The 21259-nt window shown below is 36.3% G+C and overlaps 2 protein-coding genes across 9 annotated transcripts in view; both read left to right on the top strand.

Moving 5' to 3' along the window:
* The window catches only part of LOC138691420 (zinc finger protein ZFP2-like), a 77667-nt gene extending 61749 nt beyond the window's left edge, over positions 1 to 15918 (top strand). For 7 of the 8 annotated variants that reach the window (XM_069813336.1, XM_069813332.1, XM_069813333.1 and 4 more), the window contains one exon: positions 12836 to 15918. In XM_069813336.1, the coding sequence (XP_069669437.1) occupies positions 12836 to 13784 (949 nt within the window). In that variant the 3' untranslated portion in view covers positions 13785 to 15918. Of the gene's footprint in view, positions 1 to 9297; positions 9867 to 12835 lie in introns of those variants that run through there. The other variant, XM_069813338.1, reaches the window with a different exon arrangement.
* LOC138691422 (zinc finger protein 235-like) overlaps positions 15915 to 21259 on the top strand; it is a 39760-nt gene continuing 34415 nt past the window's right edge. Inside the window, exon 1 of the mRNA XM_069813346.1 lies at positions 15915 to 18880. The gene's annotated coding sequence lies outside the window, so the exon portion shown is untranslated. The remainder of the gene's footprint in view (positions 18881 to 21259) is intronic.

Below are 21259 nucleotides of genomic sequence, written 5' to 3' on the forward strand. Positions count from 1 at the left end.
TATTAGATTTCTCTTCATTATTGAGCTGAAATTGGTTGTGCTTTCCCTTCATTGATTGTATTATACAACATTCATTTCATCTGAGAAAAACATCAGGTAGTGATAGCATAGATATAATTAGTACATTAGAACCAGGCAACAAATCGTTTGGAAATACTTAGAAAGGTGGAATATATGAAAAATGTAGTGAAATATGTGTCCTCTGAATCCAAAGACTTCTGTGGTGAAATAACCTTATGGCCTATCACTGAAGAGGAAGAATAGTACATTTTTGTTGTACTCGTTAAACAGGATTTTTCATGTGATTTCTGTAAACTTGACTATAATATCATTGTATGCAGTTATTTTCAGAAAAGTGTATTACATATAAGCTACTTCATCATACATAAAATGTATATTGAAAGTAATAATATTACTTTTCTGTTATTATTAATCTAATACATATTCATTTTTCCTTATAATAATTCAATATATTATGTAATCTTCATCTTACGATGTTGGATGACGTATATACGTTCGTTGATGTGACATATTAATGAATTTAAATACTATTATAGTCACAATCATGCCATGGTATGAAAGAAAAATTTCACAACCTCGCGTGGGATTCGAACCTGCGACTTCCTGTACTCTGGTCAGGCGCTCTACCACTGAGCTATCGAGTTCGTCTCACGCCAAAGGCCCGGAATTATCCTTTCATACTGGCGACTCTGTTATAGAGTACTGTCCATAGCGTCTGATCTAGTCAGCACTGCACTTTACAAATGTAAATGCAGGTTCGAATCCCGCTCGAGGTTGTGAAATTTTTCTTTCATACCATGGCATGATTGTGACTATAATAGTATTTAAATTCATTAATATGTCACATCAACGGACGTATATACGTCATCCAACATTGTAAGATGAAGATTACATTGTAAAGTTTCTTCCCACCCATAAGCAGTGCTGACTAGATCAGACGCTATGGACAGTACTCTATAACAGAGTCGCCGGTATGAAAGGATAATTTCGAGCCTTTGGCGTGAGACGAACTCGATAGCTCAGTGGTAGAGCACCTGACCGGAGTACAGGAAGTCGCAGGTTCGAATCCCGCTCGAGGTTGTGAAATTTTTCTTTCATATCATGGCATGATTGTGACTATAATAGTATTTAAATTCATCAATATATTAATTTTGTTTAAGTGACAATATAAACGTTCTAGTTTCTGCAAACTTATACACTAACATACCGATACAAAACACATTATAGATACTAAAACAAATGCTTATAGACAACAAACACACTTTCAAAATATACAGAAAACCACAAGAACACATCAAAGAAATCATCCAAATCACAGACATCATCACAAAGCAAAACTATTTCACTTACAACAACAAATACTACACCCAAACAGAAGGATTACCCATGGGATCACCCATATCTACCATACTAGAAGAGATATTCCTATACAACATAGAACAAACATAATTATATACTCAACAATGGCCACAACAAATATGCATACAAAATAATATACTGGCACAGATACATAGACGACATATTCATACTATACAAAGGAAATAAACGACAAATACACAAACTACACCAATACATAAACAAATTATACCCAAAACTTCACACTGGAACTTGAAAACAACAACTCCATAAATTTCTTAGACATCACCATAACAAAAGTTGACAACAAACACACTTTCAAAATATACAGAAAACCAACTACCACCACCATACACATAATACACAACACATCTAACCACCCATACAACACAAACATGCTGCGTTCAGGACATTGGTACACAGATTACTCAACATACCCATGAGCCAACAACACTACAATGAAGAAGTGAACACAATCAAATACTTAGCACAAGAAAATGGTTACAATCCAAACATAATAGACAACATCATAAGGAAGACAAAACAAAAACTTAACAAACACAGAAACACACAAAACACAACACAGATACAAGAACACAAGAAATACATCACACTAACATACGAAAACAAAAACACACATAAGATCGCATCTTCATTCAGAAAACAGAAATACTACATAGCATATAGAACAGAAAACACACTACAAAGACATCTCAACACACAAACAACACAAACAAATAAATATAACCACACAGGCCTATACAAACTCACATGTAATAGTTGCGACAAGTTCTACATTGTACAGACAGGCAGATCATTCCAAACACGCTACAAAGAAACATTAAAGCAATAACCAGAGGACACAATACATCTACATATGCCGAACACATAACTAATGCTAACCATACATATAATAACATAAACACAGACATGGAAATCCTACACAGACATGGAAATCCTACACAGACATGGAAATCCTAAACATACAACCCAAAAACCAAAAACTCAACACACTAGAACAATATGAAATATACAGACACACTAAAACACACCCTAATCAAATACTCAACACACAGATCAATTTCAGAACACACACACTATTTGACTCCTCTTTTCAACACGCAAACGCACCCCCACAACAGGCAGTGATGTTGAGATGACCCCGAGATGTAATAGGCTTTGATGATGGTGTACAGATAACACCGAAACAGCTGTAAGCCACTGTGCTTATATAATTAACACAACTAAGTTCGCCATTTCATCAATCATTTATATTTATGTGTTAAAAGTAGTGTACGCAAGATTCAAGATGGATGAAATTTTTACTTATTTGGTTTTCATAAAATACGATTCAATTTACAGCATTACCAACCTATTCTGTTTAATTGTCTTGCAATAATAATGTGTCTAAATATTTTGTTTAGTCTATGACAGTCTTCAATTATTTTTCCTTGGGATCTGAATTGATGGTAATATTGCAATACAGGGGCGTTGGGATGCAAACATTTGGTTGAGCAAGCCAGTGCTGATCTTATTGTGACGGACTACTTCGTTTAATTGCATGGAATTACGGATATATAATAATTACAGAAAAAAGTACTGTGGTGGTGCTCTAATGGACCTTCTTATATAACCCCCGGGATCACCTTCTCAGATTAGGCTAGTATATGAACTGACATTTACAATAATAACATTTAATAACCAGACAGAGAAACAAGTAGATAATAAAAAACAGTAAATAACTTGCTATATTGATGGTTAGCATACTGGAGTACTCTGTACACAAGTGGACTTAACCACACACATAACCATTCTTCACATACCTTGTACACGAGTGGCCCTAATCACACATTCTCTGCACGCACATGCACACCATAAGCTACACAACTATTCTACTGGCCAACGTGTTACATGACATAATTCCACATCTGCAAAACCCGATGCACCAAAAGGACACAACCTAATATCAGTATCCCTGTGACATTACAACACGAGTCACATATTCACGTGCTCCATCATTCTCTCTGAGAACATACTGGAATATTCACTGACCGTTGGACTGCTGCATGGTCACATGCTCCACCGTTCTGCCCGAGAACATACCGAAATGTCCACTGACCGCAGTCACGTGCTCCGCCGTTCTCCCTGAGAATGTGCCGGATTGTTCACCAACCACTGGACTGCTGCAACCTACACGTCCTATGGTCATGTGCTCCACCTTTCTGCCGGAGAACGTGCTGAAATATTCACTGACTGCTGGACCACTGCAACCACAAATTCCATTGTATCACACAGCTCTGCTGGTATTCCAACCTGGGTTCGCAGACCACCATCTACACGGCTGCTCCCTGTTGGTCAGGACCGAAACCAACCATGTAAAGCTCACTTGCAACTTGCTCCCAATCAGGGTCCTGTAGCCATAGCAATATGCACTGAAACCACATAACAAACATTGTCTGGCAGCGTACATAGAAGCTCACCATGGATGCACCTGACACAGTGAAATTCGGAACCGTACTGACTGTTGGAGAATTTAGAGTGCTCACACACGAAATCCCATAGCAACACATAGTTCACTAAAACACTAAGACAACCAATATCAATCTCAGTATTACTGTCTTCTCCATCCGAGAACCACAGTGGGAATACAGTGCTATACGTAGTTCACTCGTCCACAAGTTCCAGTCCCTGTGAATGTTCTCTCAGTGCCGACTGCACAAGAAATTCTAATACAAATGCAACATCTGCCAACTCATGGGATACAGACAATTTCTATATTGCCCGATGCTCTCGCGATGTTCTCTCAAAGTCTCAATTCAAACACTACATTCACTAACTCGCAGCACCCAACCAGTTCCGATATCTATTGATGCTACTTTGATGGCATCCAGAGTTCATATCCCAGTACCTATACAACATGCACTAACCCTGACACACTGCCAGTTCCGGTATCTCTCAATGCTTAACCGATGGTGTCCACACTTGAAATCCGTAATCAAACGCCGCCGCATTCACTAACTCACGACACCCAGCCTGTTCCAATATCTTCGATGCTGCTTTGGTAACGTCCACCCTTGAAGTCCCCAACACTCACTCCCCAGCACGGTTTCTCACTGAAAAAGGAACCAATGAACATCTGTTCAAATTCGACTACAGTAATAAGAAAGTGGGATGTCATAGCCTCAAGCCAAGGTACAAAAATAATGACAAGCCAAAGATAATATAAGGGTAGTGCTGTGATATGAATTGATCATAATTGTAAAGAGTAATTTCAGAAAAACGTGGTGTATATTAGCATGAATTAGTATTGTATTTTCTTGCATTTATTTTTTCTTTTTTGCATTTCATTTCAACCAGAAGAGTATGTGCATGCACACTTACAAAACTTACTTATTTATTTACAAATGGCTTTTAAGGAACTCGCAGGTTCATTGCCGCCCTCACATAAGCCTGCCATCGGTCCCTATCCTGTATAAGATTAATCTGATCACTATCATCATATTCCACCTCCCTCAAATCCATTTTATTATTATCCTCCCATCTACGTCTCGGCCTCCCCAAAGGTATTTTTCCTTCCGGTCTTCCAACTAACACTCTATATGCATTTCTGGATTTGCCTTGCTGTTGTCTTGCCAGAGAATCAGTCCCATTCCGAGGCTTATTGTATGGATTCGTAACGGTGATGGGTTGTTAGCCCTTCGCTCAACCCCCAAGCTGGACGATCACCCCTTATTTGCTGTCTACGACTACTTATTCAATATATTCGCAGCTACTCTCCATATCTGGAAGCCGTCTCCTCTGTCCGCAACCTGAGGATGCGCCATGCCATGGTGATAGGGACCCACAATACATGGTGTGCATGCTCACACTGAAGCAATTTTAGATCACTCTCATTTTAAATTCAACAAAAATATGCACGTATGAAATATAAAATTCACCCACCCAAACTCATCAGTAAGATCATTGGCATGTGAGATCTTTCCAAAGTCCAGAGTATACAAAGCTCCAGCAGTGGTTAAACAGTCCTGCAGATGTTCATTAATATTCTGGATCTGAAATTGTTTTTCACAAAATTCATGTTGGAAAACATCCATTCGCACGCATATGTTAGTAAATATTTTGAAAACTAGCGCGAGTTAGGGTGTGAATCACTATCAACAGAGAGACAAGACATTCATTCAAATAATTCACAACATAACATTGATATTTATACATCTGTGCAGCAAATATTGTTTTAGGATTTAAGGGGACATTTAAGTCGTACATTACTCTCTGAAATATATTTACTTACTTACTTACTTACTTACTTACTGGCTTTAAAGGAACCCGGAGGTTCATTGCTGCCCTCACATAAGCCCGCCATTGGTCCCTATCCTGAGCAAGATTAATCCATTCTCTATCATCATATCCCCCTCCCTCAAATCCATTTTAATATTATCTTCCCATCTACGTCTCGGCCTCCCTAAAGGTCTTTTTCCCTCCAGCTTCCCAATTAACACTCTATATGCATTTCTGGATTCGCCCATACGTGCTACATGTCCTGCCCATCTCAAACGTCTGGATTTAATGTTCCTAATTATGTCAGATGAAGAATACAATGCGTGCAGTTCTGTATTGTGTAACTTTCTCCATTCTCCTGTAACTTCATCCCTTTTAGCCCCAAATATTTTCCTAAGAACCTTATTCTCAAACACCATTAACCTATGTTCCTCTCTCAAAGTGAGAGTCCAAGTTTCACAACCATAAAGAACAACCAGTAATATAACTGTTTTATAAATTCTAACTATTTACTATTTTTAATTATTATTGTAATTATTTTCCTCTTTACCCATGACATTGTATAAACCGTGGAGGTCGAGGTTTTTCCTCCGGGGTTTTGGGACTTTGGGGTCCGGATCTGGACTGGAGTCCACCATTTGAAGACCCCTGGTCTACCATATATTCTTATTCTCTGAACGAAATTATCTGGCTATAATTACGATTATAATAGTAGCAGGAATTCTTCTGTGATTTTCAATTTTACCTTCATTTTATGAATTTATTTCTTGTTGTATTTAATTATTAAAGTTGTTCATCTCTCAAATTATAAATTAACTAATATAACGAAGATAACTTACTTCTACGAGCTGCCTTTACATTACCAAATAGTTTATTTTTTTCCTGTCTTCATAAGCGCCTTTTTATTGCTTTATTTGTAAGCAGTGTATTGTTTCAACTATTTTTCCCAATCTTGTAAACATTTCCAAATCACACAGGAAGATGAAATGCCTTAATGTCCAAAATATCGTGTCATTTGCATTATCTACTATATTTGCAATACTTTTGTCTATTATTGTGGGTTATTGTGATTGTGTTTCAAATCTTATATTACCAATTTATAGTATGGATGTGTGATTCCTATTCGTTTCATTAATCAGCACATATCTTAGTATTGTTCTTCTAAATGTTGTGCTTGTTATGCTTGATGTAGCTATAATGAAAGAAGAAGAAATGCGAGGAAGATTACACAAAACTGATTTTGGTGATTTCTTATGCTCAAGTTAGTAGGGAAAGGTGGCTGGATCATCTGGATTGAAATTTGCTTTTCAACAGGCATATGTGCAGAAAATATGAATATGGAGCCTTATGAAATGTCATAATTGTGATGAAAAAACACGTTACTTTGCTCTATTTAATGGTATTATCATATTAATGATATTAAATCATCATGCATCACTCACACTTTACCTTAGTTAAACTTCGCACAAAACCTAAATGACACTTGATCAGAGATACAATTTTCTCTTATGATCCAAAGGAATTGAAACTCGATGTTGCATTAAGTGTTACAGACCGATTATTTAGTCCTGACAGCTCAGCGATGCGAAAGAGGGGAAGTAATAGGAATAGAGATAAGAACGAGCGGTCGGTAATAATAACCCAAACACCCTTTGGCATAACTAAATGGACCTGCCTGTCTCAGACGCACATCTCCGGCGTCTGTCAGGACTAAATAATCGTACTGTACCTTGATGTTATTACAATTATCAATATTACGACTACAATTTTTAATTTATTATCTTTAATTGGTTATTGCTCTTGAAACTATAAATACATTCTACCCTGACACAGATTGGTTACACATTTATACAGACGGCTCCAAATACCAAAATGATGAACCAGCTAGACATTAACGCAACTTATTTATCAAATTACTTACTTAGAAATGGCTTTTAAGCAACCCGCAGCTTCACTGCCGTCCTCACATAAGCCCGCCATTGGTCCCTATCCTGTGCAAGACTAATCCAGTCTCTGTCATTATATCCTACCTCCCTCAAATCCAATTTAATATTATCCTCCCATCTACATCTCGGCCTCCCCAAAGGTCTTTTTCCCTTCGGTCTCCCAACTAACACTCTATTTGCATTTCTGTATTCGCCCGAACGTGCTATATGCCCTGCTCTTCTCAAACATCTGGATTTAATGTTCCTAATTATGTCAGGTGAAGAATACAATGCGTGCAGTTCTGCATTGTGTAACTTTCTCCATGCTCCTGTAACTTCATCCCTCTTAGCCCCAAATATTTTCCTAAGAACCTTATTCTCAAACACTCTTAATCTCTGTTCCTCTCTCAAAGTGAGAGTCCAAGTTTCACAACAATACAGAACTTACTTACTTACTTACTTACTTACAAATGGCTTTTAAGGAACCCAAAGGTTCATTGCCGCCCTCAAATAAGCCTGCCATCTGTCCCGATCCTGTGCAAGATTAATCCACTCTCTTTCATCATATCCCATCTCCCTCATATCCATTTTAATATTATCCTCCCATCTACGTCTCGGCCTCCCCAAAGGTCTTTTTCCCTCCAGGCTCCCAACTAACACACTATATGCTTAATCATACAGAACAACCGGTAAATAACTGTTTTATAAATTCTAACTAAGATTTTTTGACAGCAGACTAGACGACAAAAGCTTCTCAACCGAATAATAACAGGCATTTCCCATATTTATTCTCCGTTTATTTTCCTCCGGAGTGTCATTTATATTTGTTATTGTTGCTCCAAAATATTTCAATTTTTCCACTTCTTCGAAGGATAAATCTCCAATTTTTATATTTCCATTTCGTACAATATTTTGGCCACGAAACATAATCATATACTTTGTCTTTTTGGGATTTACTTCCAAACCTATTGCTTTACTTGCTTCAAGTAAAATTTCCGTGTTTTCCCTAATCGTTTGTGGATTGTCTCCTTACATATTCACGTCATCTGCATAAACAAGCAGCTGATGTAATCCATTCCATTTCAGACCCTGACTGTTATCCTGAATTTTCCTAATGGCATATTCTAGAGCGAAGTTAAAAAGTAAAGGTGATAGTGCATCTCCTTGCTTTAACCCGCATTGAATTGGAAAAGCATCAGATAGAAACTAGCCTGTACGGACTCTGCTGTAGATTTCACTGAGACACATTTTAATTAATGAAACTAATTTCTTGGTAATATCAAATTCAATAAGAATATTATATAAAATTTCTCTCTTAACCGAATCGTATGCCTTTTTTAAATCTATGAATAACTGATGTACTGTACCCTTATACTCCCATTTTTTCTCCACCATACACAGACTGGCCGAACATAATAAAAACCTATATCTCCAATGGATCCTGCCCATTGTGGTGTTATGGACAGTGAGATTGCAGATTGTTTGGCAAAGAAGGGAATTAAAATATTACAAGTACTCTTGAAAAAGATATCTTATGACAGTGCCAAATTGTTCATACAAACATAAATTCAAATGAAAATTCTAAAGAAATTTCAAGAAAACAGTAACAATAAATCTTAGTCAGTATTGCGTACTGAAAAAGAACATAAACCTGATTCTCCTCGACATGATGCAGTAGCAAAATTTCGGGTGCTAATTGGCCATGACTGTTTTGCAGCACACCTGTTTAAAATTGGAAGTACTGGTTCACCAAAATTCATCCTGTATAACCTAGAAGACTCTTTGATGAATCAAGAACATATACGAAAATGACCGGCTTTGACATCAAATCTTTTAGATTCAGACTCTAAATTATACTGAGAAGCTAAAAGGTAAATGGAGAACTTCCAAATGCTTGGGTAATAGATAGGCCTACTGCTGCCGCTGCTGCCACTACCACCACATTAAATACCAAATTACTTTCACATTCTTCGATTTTGTGATGTCTTTTAATTTTATCCTGATTTCACAATTGATGTGACTATAAAAGGTCCCTTTCCAACTTCCATGCTAAACTACAAAACTAGTCACCTAATTTTCAATTTCTTCTGGTCAAGATTAAAATTAACGTTCTTGCCACCTGGTCTTCATGAAATTGATCCATATTGGTAAACATCTTGTAAAGAAATGCATTCTGTTGTCCGTCACAGATGGAATGGAATGTCCAAGATCAATTCCATATTTCTGTACTGCGAAAATTCTATGTGTATTATGGAGGTTTATTTAATACACCAGGGGCGGCTTTAGGGGTAATGCCCTTGTGCCATGGCACTACTTAAATAAAATGTAATTATATCTTATTTTCAACCGTACATTCAGAGCACTGTAAGATCCCAAATTTCATAAAAATACGGGGTTTACATGGAGTGATTCGAGCAGAACATTGATTTGAATTACCTCGCCATGTCAGATAACAATGCCATTCACCCTTTCATGCACTGCTGTTTAGCTGTGCATATTATATTTGTCATTCGAGCCAGCTGCCAACCAGCTCTGTAAGAGCATGGGCAGAAATGTTTTGTATTCCATTCGATTGAGCTTCACAGGGGTGCAAAGGGCAGAGGAAAAGGTCTTATCTATGCCATGTCATTCAGTTGACAACTCAATTCGAAATGGTAGCACTAAATAAGGAATAGTTTTTCCATGCTAGGGCTAACTTTCTTATCGACAAATACGTTAGGTATTCAAAAGAGTGTAAGCAAAAGTGTATGATATCTGGTGTCATATATGAATATAAATGTGCATGAACAATAAATTATGAATAAAATAAATATTCCTTTATAAAATCGAATTCTTCCTCATATGAAGATAATCATAAAATAAATACATAAGCCTATGGAAAGACTAACTCTACATTTGAATATAAACATGAAAATAAAAGGTGCTAAAATGTTTATCCAAAAAACCAAATGAATTTGTCGATGTGATATTAAAAATTCTTTCTTCTGTTTTCCTTGTGTGCTTTTTTGTTTGTAACTGGCAATATTCTAAGAAAAATAATGGATTTAGCTCACATCTGGTAGCAAGATTCCCCAATTTTGGCCGAAATGTCATTTAACTCTGTACTGAAAATGACAGGAAAATAGAATTCGAATATAGAACAGTTTAGAAAACTTCAACGTTTCGTGAAGTTGTTGTATTATTTTATTAGTAGGTCTATTATTATTATTATTATTATTATTATTATTATTATTATTATTATTATTAGTGGTAGTAGTAGTAGTAGTAGTAGTAGTAGTAGTAGTAGTGGTGGTGGTGGTGGTGGCGGCGGCGGCGGCGGCGGCGGTGGTGGTGGTGGTGTTAGTGGTGGTTTAAAATATTCAAAATATAAAATGATACATTATTGTTACTTTTCGTTTCTGACTTGAATGTCCTAGCACTGCTCAAAGTAGCTTTAGCCGCCACTGTAATTCATTACAGTATATCCCAACCATATCATTTTTTTTTTCGTTTTTTGTTCGTTTGTTTTTTTTTTTTTCGACGAACTGCCATTCTTATTTGCATAATGTGTAACTCACGATGCTTGCTCAATTCTGAGGGAAAACTATGTTAAGCCTTCTGGTGAGATTTAATTTTTCAGATATATGCATCTGCCTTTCTGGGAAATCGCCTACTTAATGAATTTATTGATTTGCATGTTCACCTTCGTTGACTGGCCTAGGGCTACTGAAAATAGTCGAATTTTCACAAATTTTGTTATTTTTCCTTTACTTTCGCGATAAAAAAATGTACAGTTTCATGAGGTTTATTTTCGTGAAAATTTTATCCAATATCTTAATTGTAAGTAGAGTTTTCTATAATTTGGTAGGAGTTGTGTCACTGCACGAATCATGTGTAACCAAAGCTTTAAATTTAATTATCTCAAAGAGGAAATGCTTTATGTTTTCAACAAGTGTTCATTTTATTTTTCAATGGTTAAAGCCAGAGTGATGAGTGACATTTTGCATGCTTATGATTATTCATTAGTATCTCTGTTGTGAAATAGAGCATTTGATTTGCTGTATTCAACTTAGTTTTATTCCTAGAGAATTAAACTTAAAGCAGTATGAACATTTTTTGTACTATTTATTTTTACTAAAGTGTGAACATTGAAGAAAAAATATATATATATTTTTTTACAAATGAACAAATTCGACAATGGGCTCCATTGCACAATATGCAGTGTTACCTTTAAGAAAATTTTAGAGTAAATTTATTTTTTTTAGAAATGAGATTTTGACTAAGAACATTTAAAAAAATAATAAGCTTAATTTTTTTAAGTGTCTATGAGAAAGATTGAAAATTAGAATGTATGATTATGATATTTGATGTGCATATCAGAAAAAATTTTAACTTTCTAGCTGAAGAATTGTGTTTTTTTTTTTTTTAATCTCAGTAACGCATCATCTTAAAGTAAAATTTTCCATTTATTAATTTTAGTAGCTGCGTAACTTGAAATATGATCCTCAGCATGCATTAAGAACCAGATCTATATTCTTCCCATCTAGAATTTTGGTAATCATTTCCGTTATATTACTTGTTAGTGATGTAGCATATAATGTAGGCATGTATGTACTGACTGACATGGTTTTTAAGAAACCCGGAGGTTCATTACCGCCCTCACATAAGCCCATTGGTCCATATCTTGTGCAACATTAAACCAGTCTCTTATCATCATATCCACCTCCCTCAAATCTATTTTAATGTTATCCTCCTATCTACGTCTCGGCCTCTCCAAAGGTCTTTTTCCTTCCAGCCTCCCAACTAACACACTGTATGCATTTCTGGATTCGTCCATATGTGCTACATGCTCTCCCATCTCTCTTTGCTGTGGTAGTGCCAGAGAATCAGTCCCATTCCAAGGCTTACTGTGTGGTTTCGTAACAAGCTGTTTTTTTTATGGTGTTACGGTTGTTAGATCTTCGCCAAACCCCCAAGCTGGAGAACCACCCCTTATTGTCTGTCCATGACTGCTTATTTAATATATTCGCAGCTACCCTTCATATCTGGAGACTGTCTTCTCTATATGCAATCTGAGTTTGCGTCATGCTGTGGTGATAGGGATCCACAATACATTAATATAGGTACACAAAATGAATATCTAAATGATTATGATCCTGTAACATGCTGTTGAATAGTAGTTTTAAGATATGATGCCTTTGTACACTTTATGTTCACTTCTGCGCTTGTTTTTGTGACGGTTTCTAAGACTAATTGTATGTATATTTTTGTGATAGTTTTACAGAGACGCATGACATCTCTTTATCATCAGATCTTATAGATTTTGAACGTGAAGAGGCCAGGCGATCTCATTCCTGCACGAAGCTGCTGGGGACTCGTACAACTGAAGATTTATATAAATGCAGTGTCTGTGAAAAGTTTTTCTCAACTTCGAGTAATTTGAAAAGGCATGTCTTGAAACATACACGCGAAAAGCTTTTCAAATGCGATATCTGCGGGAAGTCTTTCTCTGATCAGCGATCTCTAAATTGTCATTCACTTCTGCACACAGGGTTAAAGCCATACTCTTGCGATTTTTGTGGAAAGTGCTTCTCAAATTCGGGTACCTTATATAAACATGAGCGCCGCCATACGGGTGAGAAACCATTCAAATGCGATATTTGTGGAAAGTTTTTCACACAACCTTGTAGCCTAAAATGTCATGAACGCGTTCATAGCGGTGAAAAACCATTCAAATGTGATTTATGTGGAAAATGTTTCTCTCAGCACAGTAATCTAAAACTTCACCAACGCCACCATAATGGTGAGAAACTATTTAATTGCAATGTTTGTAGGAAATCGTTTTCTCAACTGAGCTACTTGAAGCTTCACTTACGAGATCATACTGGTGAGAAACCATTCAAGTGCAATGTTTGTGGAAAATGTTTCTCTCGACTAAGTAATCTAAACGTCCATAATCGCAATCATACTGGTGAGAAACCATTAAAATGCGATGTTTGTGGAAAGGATTTCTCGCAACTGTGTAATCTTAACGTCCATCAACGGCAACATACTGGTGATAGACCATTCAAGTGCGGTGTTTGTGGAAGAGGATTCTTGACACAAAATGCTCTCAAAGGTCATGTACGCCTTCACACTGGCGAAAAACCATTCAAGTGCGATGTATGCGGAATGTGCTTCTCCCATAGGTCAAATATGAAATCTCATGTACTCAGGCATACTTAGAGTGACCATAATATTTTGAACAGAAAATGGGTTACTGCAAGCAAGTCAGATTAATCCCCCTTCCTTCAAAAGAATTCTAGAATTTATTACTCTAATTATTATTAATAATAATCATTATGGAACTAAAAGATTTTAGTAACAGGAGAATAACATATAGGCCTAAGATTGTTAATAAATCATTATCTATTGTATATTAATCATAAATCTGTAACCAAAATTATTTTGGCAATTTTTGCTTTCCATAAAATAATTAGTGTTAACATGTATAATTAACTATCCTTAGACTAAAAATCTCATTTTAGACATTTCCGTTTATATATCTGTCTTCCTGGATGTTTGTTATCATTTGACTCGATAATGGCTGAAGCTACTTCTACGAAAATAGGTGTATAAATTAAGTTAGTTTCAACTTAGATTTTAGGCTATATGGCTTTCCAAATACTTTATTTAAAATGGGAACTATAAGGAGGCTTGAATTAAATCGAAATATCACGATTATTATTGATTTTTATTAAAAGTATTATATAAAAAAGTTTCTTTAAAAACTGTTTTCGATAAGTTTTATTTTATATATACTTTGATAAGATTGATATTTAACGAAATATACGACTTTTTAATAATAGTACATTTTATCAGTGCCGCCTCAAACTATTAGGCTATAACGACATCAAAGCAAATGACTGCGTCTGTTTTAGGTGACCTCGCACAACAAATTGAAGGTACTCATGTAACACTTTCCACAAAGTATAATTGTATTCTATGAGGAAAATATGTAAATGTTTATCAATATTAATATACAGAGAATTTTTTGTGTTTGACTGAATTAATCTCAGATGCTACTTAACTGATTTGGATAATTATTTCACCATTTGGAAGTGTAGTTTCTCTTTCATTCATAATGTTCTGCCCAATGCCAGGTCTTTCACTGCAAACCCAGCATTCTTCAGTCTCTTTTAATTTGTGCCTTTCTCTTTGTCTCTTCATATGACCAATATATCTTAATGTCGTCTATCATCTGATGTCTTGTTCTGCCCCGAACTCTTCTCCAGTTCACCATTCCTTTCAGTGCATTCTTAAGAAGGCAGTTTCTTCTCAATCAGTGGCCAAGCCAATTCCTTATCCTCTTTCTCATCAGTTTCAGCATCATTCTTTCATCATCCACTCTTTCCAACACTGCTTCGTTTCTTATTCTGTCTGTCCATTTCACACGTTCCATTCTTCTCCATATTCACATTTCAAATGCTTCTATTCTCTTCTCTTCACTTGGTCTTAATATCATCGTTATGTCCACAATCATACACACCCACGCATATGTAAACAAACTGTATAAAAATTATTTGCAATGTCTTTGGCTTCACATAATTGGTTTAAGATGCTGTACTCTGATGAAAATTGAATAAAAATGGCTAACTCTGAACGAACAGATCGCCATTAGAGGAATTATCCCCACTCTCGCCGCATGCTCAACACACGGTAGCTGCTCTTTCTGTCTACTGCCTGCCCCAGCACACTTCCAAGCCAACCATAATGAATTGTGCATTTGGCACTCACGCATAACACAAAACACAACAAACCAAAATTACACCTGTTAACTAGCTGAATTCCGCCAAAATTAAATGTGCAGTCGACACTCACGTGGTAAAAATTATACTTATTAACTAGCTCACTTCGGTAAAATTTAGGTGTACATACAACAGCCCTCACGTGGGAACAATTACACCAATAACAAATTTAAAATGATTGTGCTTAGCACAATAGAACACACACCTCTGAAAGTAATACAATTGGAGATTCAAACTCGTCTCCCTTGCTTCTTCACTTACAGACGTTATCTGCTCATTGAACATAACGTCGGCTCAGAGTGTAAACCTGCTAACCGGCAAAAAGAAAATTTTACAAGGGAAGCAAGAAACTGAGTTTAAATTAACTCTGAAACTTTAGGACCAAATCCAAAGTACAGGTACAAATGCCACCTGTACTTTGGATTTGGTCCTAAAGTTTCAGAGGTAATTTAAAGTTAGTTTTTTGCTTCTCTTGTAAAATTTTCCTTTTGGCGTGAGCAGGTTTACATTACAAGCCGACGATAAGTAGATTAATTTTGCTTATTTTCAACATGTCTCGTCATAGCTTTGTGGTCTAATTAGGAAAAAAAAAAGAGAGAGATGGCAAGTGAGAGAAAAAAGAGAGAAACGGAACGAAATTCTACTTTTGCTTCCTAGATTTTCCTCTGCTAGGTGTCAACCACGACTTCCTAGTGGAGGGGATAGTGGGCGGAGCTTCTATGATCTGTTCGTTCAAATTTTCCCATAAAAATAAATGACAGTAGATTTAAGGGACACGATGTTTGAAACGTCTCTGTTTCTGGTGTCTGTGTATTTTAAGGTTAAGTAATGTTGCAGTTGCCGTTCTGCACTTAGCTTCCATGCCTGTCTGTCCTCCCTATGATATTGTCCATGATTCTTTTAGGCCGTAAACCAATTGATGTATTCAAGAATTAAATGAATACTACCACAGCCAGTAAGACTACACCCTAGCTAATACTTATTTTCTGTTTGCTATATCTTTAGGGATAATGCGAAGAAGAGTAATTGTATTCCTCCAAAAGTCTATGTCTGTGTCTGAGCAAATAACACAGAATATAGAGTAGGTAATATCGCAAGTGGGGCAAGGTACGAGGAGAATATTGAAAGAATCAAGTTCAAAACGAAACTTGAATTAAGATGCATGCAGATTTTGTCACAAAATACGCACAAGTTACCCACCAGTGATGGGAAGCTTTCAATTGTCACATGCACTTTCATATTTAGTGGAAAAAACATGCACAGTAGGGATATCCGAACTAGCACCAATAGATGGCGTGCGTGTACTTTGAGGGATGAGCTTTGCGTGTGCATTTGGTTTCCAATATATAAACATTGAGGATTTATGTAGTGTATTAGTATATTAAATACTCTTAAAAACAACTCGAAATTCCAAACTTTTCTTGTGTTCCTATATGTAAAAACCAGGAAAGCTTTTTGCTTTCAATCAGGTCCCAAAAGATTCTGAATATATGCTTTCAACCTCAAAAAAAGTATAACTACTAAAATTGCGCCTATTAAATAAAAAGAACTACTTCAAATAAGGAATTGCTGGCTACAGTTTCATTTTGGAAGAGGGAAAGAAAAAAAACATTAATAACATATGCAACCTCGACACTAACCTATGTTACTTTAGATTGTATGCAGTACTTGTAGGAGTCCCCGAAGTTTACGACTGCATTTTACAATGGAATGATACTTGGCCTACAGTAACCACTCGATGAACTGGGATGTTTATTGTCTAGGTCGGATGATTCGTAGTGAAAAAAAAAAAAATATATATATAGGCCTATAAATAATGTAGTCTATGTAACTTACTGAAACCATGTTTTAACTTCAAATATTCAAAATCATCATATATAGGATTCAAAACTGTATGTCCTTAACCTACAAAATGCACGAATATTCGTGATACTACTGGCATCATATTATATCATCCTATTAAAAATTGCATTTATTCTTTGTGCAATTATAGAAAAAATGTATGAGGAATTCAAGCCCCATAGTCCCTTCTCTATTAAAAAAAGGACATTGGTGGCTGCATATCCTGTTTATCGCGTATGGTACCTACTCACAATACTTCTGGTTAAAGAGGCAATATTCACCTTCGACAAAGATTCTTTTTTTTTATTCGTGCACCTCGTTCTCAATGTTCTCGTTTAGATTCATAAACATTCAATTTACTCGTATCTATATTCTGCATACTGCAGATTTCCCCATCCATCTCTTAAGGGGAATTGCTCAGTATTATACAAGTTTACGCTATAATTTATTGTAAATTAAATTAGATTATGAGATAAGAAAATATTGAATTATATTAAATTATACTAGGTTATACAAAATAATTATAAATATAATTTTGACACGCACAGAAAAGCAACAAGCAGGAGAACGTAATGAACTGTAGCATATGACATAATATAGCCTTGTGCCGCATGGAACGCTCCTGCCATCTAACGGTAAAACTTTGCTAATCCCTATTGAAGGCATTTGGTTCACTCTTGCATGCAGTGCTTGAATGCGAAAAAGTTGAAAGAAAAGTTCAACCATGTAGATGCACCTTTGTAGTCTTACATAAAATAGTACCAAGCCACTTCGCGAAAAGTTTGGAATTGCTGCTGCTGCTCCTGCTCCTTTGACGAGGTATTTTTATAAAAATCCAGATTTGGAATAGAGGAAATTATGTTGACCCATGGTAATTATTTCTATATAGGAATGCTCATATCAGTGGCATAACCTACACCCCTGCAGACCCTGCGTTGCGAGGGGGCCCGAAAACGTTCAGTGGTTACTGACACATATTTGGAAATGAGTTCGAATTACAGTTCAGGGCCCCCCATTATGGATTTTCCGTAACGCATAGTCACTCTTTTTACTCTCTGGCATATGAAATCAGCAACATGTCTGCTTGTTACTAGATTTAATTCATCATTTTTCTTATGTTTTGTGACAATAAAACCTTTTAGAAGTAATTATGAACCTTTAAGTGGTGCGGAAAAACGCAAAAGGAAAATACTTGAAAAATCTGTTTCGAAATTGACTAAAATAGACTCAGTATTTCGACCAAGCAGTCAAACACAAACTACCTGTGGTGAAACGAATCTCAGTGCTCCAGTACCATGACTCAAGAAAGACTTAGTGCTCTCAGTGTATTAAGTATTGAATGTGAAAAGACCCTTGATATACATGACACAAATAGCCTGAGCCGTGCCCGACATCGTAGCTGTTCATCTAGTACGTCACTTCGTCCGACAGAGTGCTCTCAGACGTCATATTATAGATAGCACTATGAATCCCTTCATTTTCTTATCCAAATTATCCTACGGGCCGGTTGATTACGTCAGACGAGGAGAGAGGGAAAGCGAGTTTACTTGGCTACGTGCAGTCATGTTACTTCACTCAGGAGCCTGAGGCCGTAGGGATAACATCACTCAGGAGTCGGAGCCCGTGTCGACAGTTTCTTTTAGGCAATCGACGTGCACTCGGAAAATGGAGCTCGAACTGTATTCTACTTTGGTAACTTAAGTTCATCCTGGTAGATTGTTCGAGAATAGTGTGTCATTATATTTCACTTGAGTATTTACGGACTATATGGAATCTTGTTTGATATGAATATATTTTGGGATTTATCGCGGCATTAGTTGTATCACATGTGTAATCATTGGAGTAGGCAAATGTGGGTTGTGATATTCTCAATTTTGGTTGTATGTGTTTGAGATATTATGCGGGATCATGTATTGGAAATCACTCACTGATGATACGTCTTGGGTTAAGTTATTGCGATATAGCAGGTTGTATTGTATTAGAGGATTATGTGAGGAAATATGATTTGATATGTGAGGTTTGATGTTAGGGGATTACGTGAAGAAGTATGATTTGATATGTGAGGTTTTGATGTTCCAAGACGGTTTGGGTGATAGCGTAGTGATTACGATCTCGGGGGTTACGTCGTATTTGACGCTGTAATGAACTAGAATAGTATGGGTCTCATTTACCTATTCTAGTATTTCCTACTCCATTTTGGTGATTATTGGTTTCGACGCCGGTATTCAGGAATCGAGTGCATTGACTTTCCGTTGCTATTCAAATGATTATTGGTATTTGAAATTATTGTCGGTTACTTATCACATATCGTATCTCTCTCTCTCTCTCTTGGGCATTTTTTTAATATAAAATATATACATTGTTTAATTGTAAAGTACGGAGATTGTTGTTAGTGCTATCTGCACGGTTTATGTGAGACATATGTGCAATTAGTAATTTATATAGTGATCAGTCATGTGACGCTTTGTACTGGGTAAATTCTTTGTGTTATACTGAGTTTATGTGTACGTTGAGTTTGGTTAATCAGATGCTATGTTAACTATAATTGAATGGGCCATGTGTTATGAGTTAGTGTACTGACTGGGCGTTCATGTTGAGCTTTATATCTAGTTGGATATACATATATCTATTGAGAGAATGTTTCAATGACTAAATGATTAATGGGTCAGTAATTGATTATTGAGAGATGGGCGTATTAGATTCTATTACGACCTATAAGTATGTTTGCCCAGTGTAGTCAAACTCTCCACGATTCAGTCATTGCTTTGGTACTTATTCAGATTAACTTGTTATATTCACATTCATTTAATTTCATACTTATATGTTATTTAATTTATCTTTCATGTATATTGTTATCCATTATTGTTAATTATATCTGTTATACAAATTCACACTATTCATTTCTAAAAGTCTTCCACTGCGCACATCTAATCCTCCAATGTACCATCCACCTGGCGAATAACAGCCACTATAAGAAGTAGTAGAGGAGGATCGTACACCTCGTATACCTCTCAAGCCATAGTAGCTGACATGCCCTTTCTAAACCCCACTAACTGACTAACTATCGGTGAGAAGTTTAGAGTTTACTAAAAGAATTGTTTTTTTTCCTGAAATTTAACGTCATCGTTGTGGATAATTACTATACACCGGATCTTGTTTTCTCTCAATACCAATAGAGAATCTAATAAAGAATTTTTTTTTTTCCTTTGTCGTATTTCGATAGAATGGACGATTTTCGTGTAAATTAAATATAAAGTATTGCAAATTTGTTGCTTGACTGACACGACTAGATGTGGCAACTCTGATCAGCTGTTCTCGCTCGATATGAGTAGGGGATAATTGGTAGTCAAGATTGTCTTGTCCCAGTGCCATTCTACGCGTGTATGCAGAAAGGTTTCCGGCAGAATGTTAAATTTTATAGATGGTAATCTCAGTGACTTTGAAAGTGTTGGTTGAAAATAACAAACATACGTGTCAAAATATTGTAAATAGTAAAGTAATTGTTTTTGAAAATGCCATTAAAATATTGTAAATAGTAAAGTCAGTGTTGTTGGAAGTTTTAATTAAAATATTGTAAATAGTAATCTCAGCGTTTGTCAAAGTGCTGGTATTAGTAATACGTGGACATTGCGTAAAAAGACCAAAGAACAAAATGCTGACACTAGTGAAGTTTAAGAGGATTAAATAACAGTGCCGCGACAGTAACTACACCTGGTCTAGATTAGCTTACTAAACGAGCACCCAGGGTTCATCACTAAAGGGGATCCTACCCCTAGCACAGATGGCCTTTGTCCAACATGGGACATCATGGCTATATAATTCATTCATTACCCAGTGCAGAGATATTCATAGCTGTCTGTCAGCTAGTCCGTGACACAGGCTGGCAGCGTAATTTCAATATTTTGCAATTGGGGTCGATAACGACTGACGAAATTGTTGACAGAGAAGAAGAGACTTTAAATTCGGTCGAGAAAAACCAGGGTCGAAGCAGTCGCTTTTTTTTTGCCATTTTTGTTTACAGGAGTTCAATGGCTCCATGCGGAATCTTGGGCATTGCGATGTTGCCAGCGT

This window comes from Periplaneta americana, chromosome 16 (assembly GCF_040183065.1).
Source record: "Periplaneta americana isolate PAMFEO1 chromosome 16, P.americana_PAMFEO1_priV1, whole genome shotgun sequence".
Taxonomy (NCBI): domain Eukaryota; kingdom Metazoa; phylum Arthropoda; class Insecta; order Blattodea; family Blattidae; genus Periplaneta; species Periplaneta americana.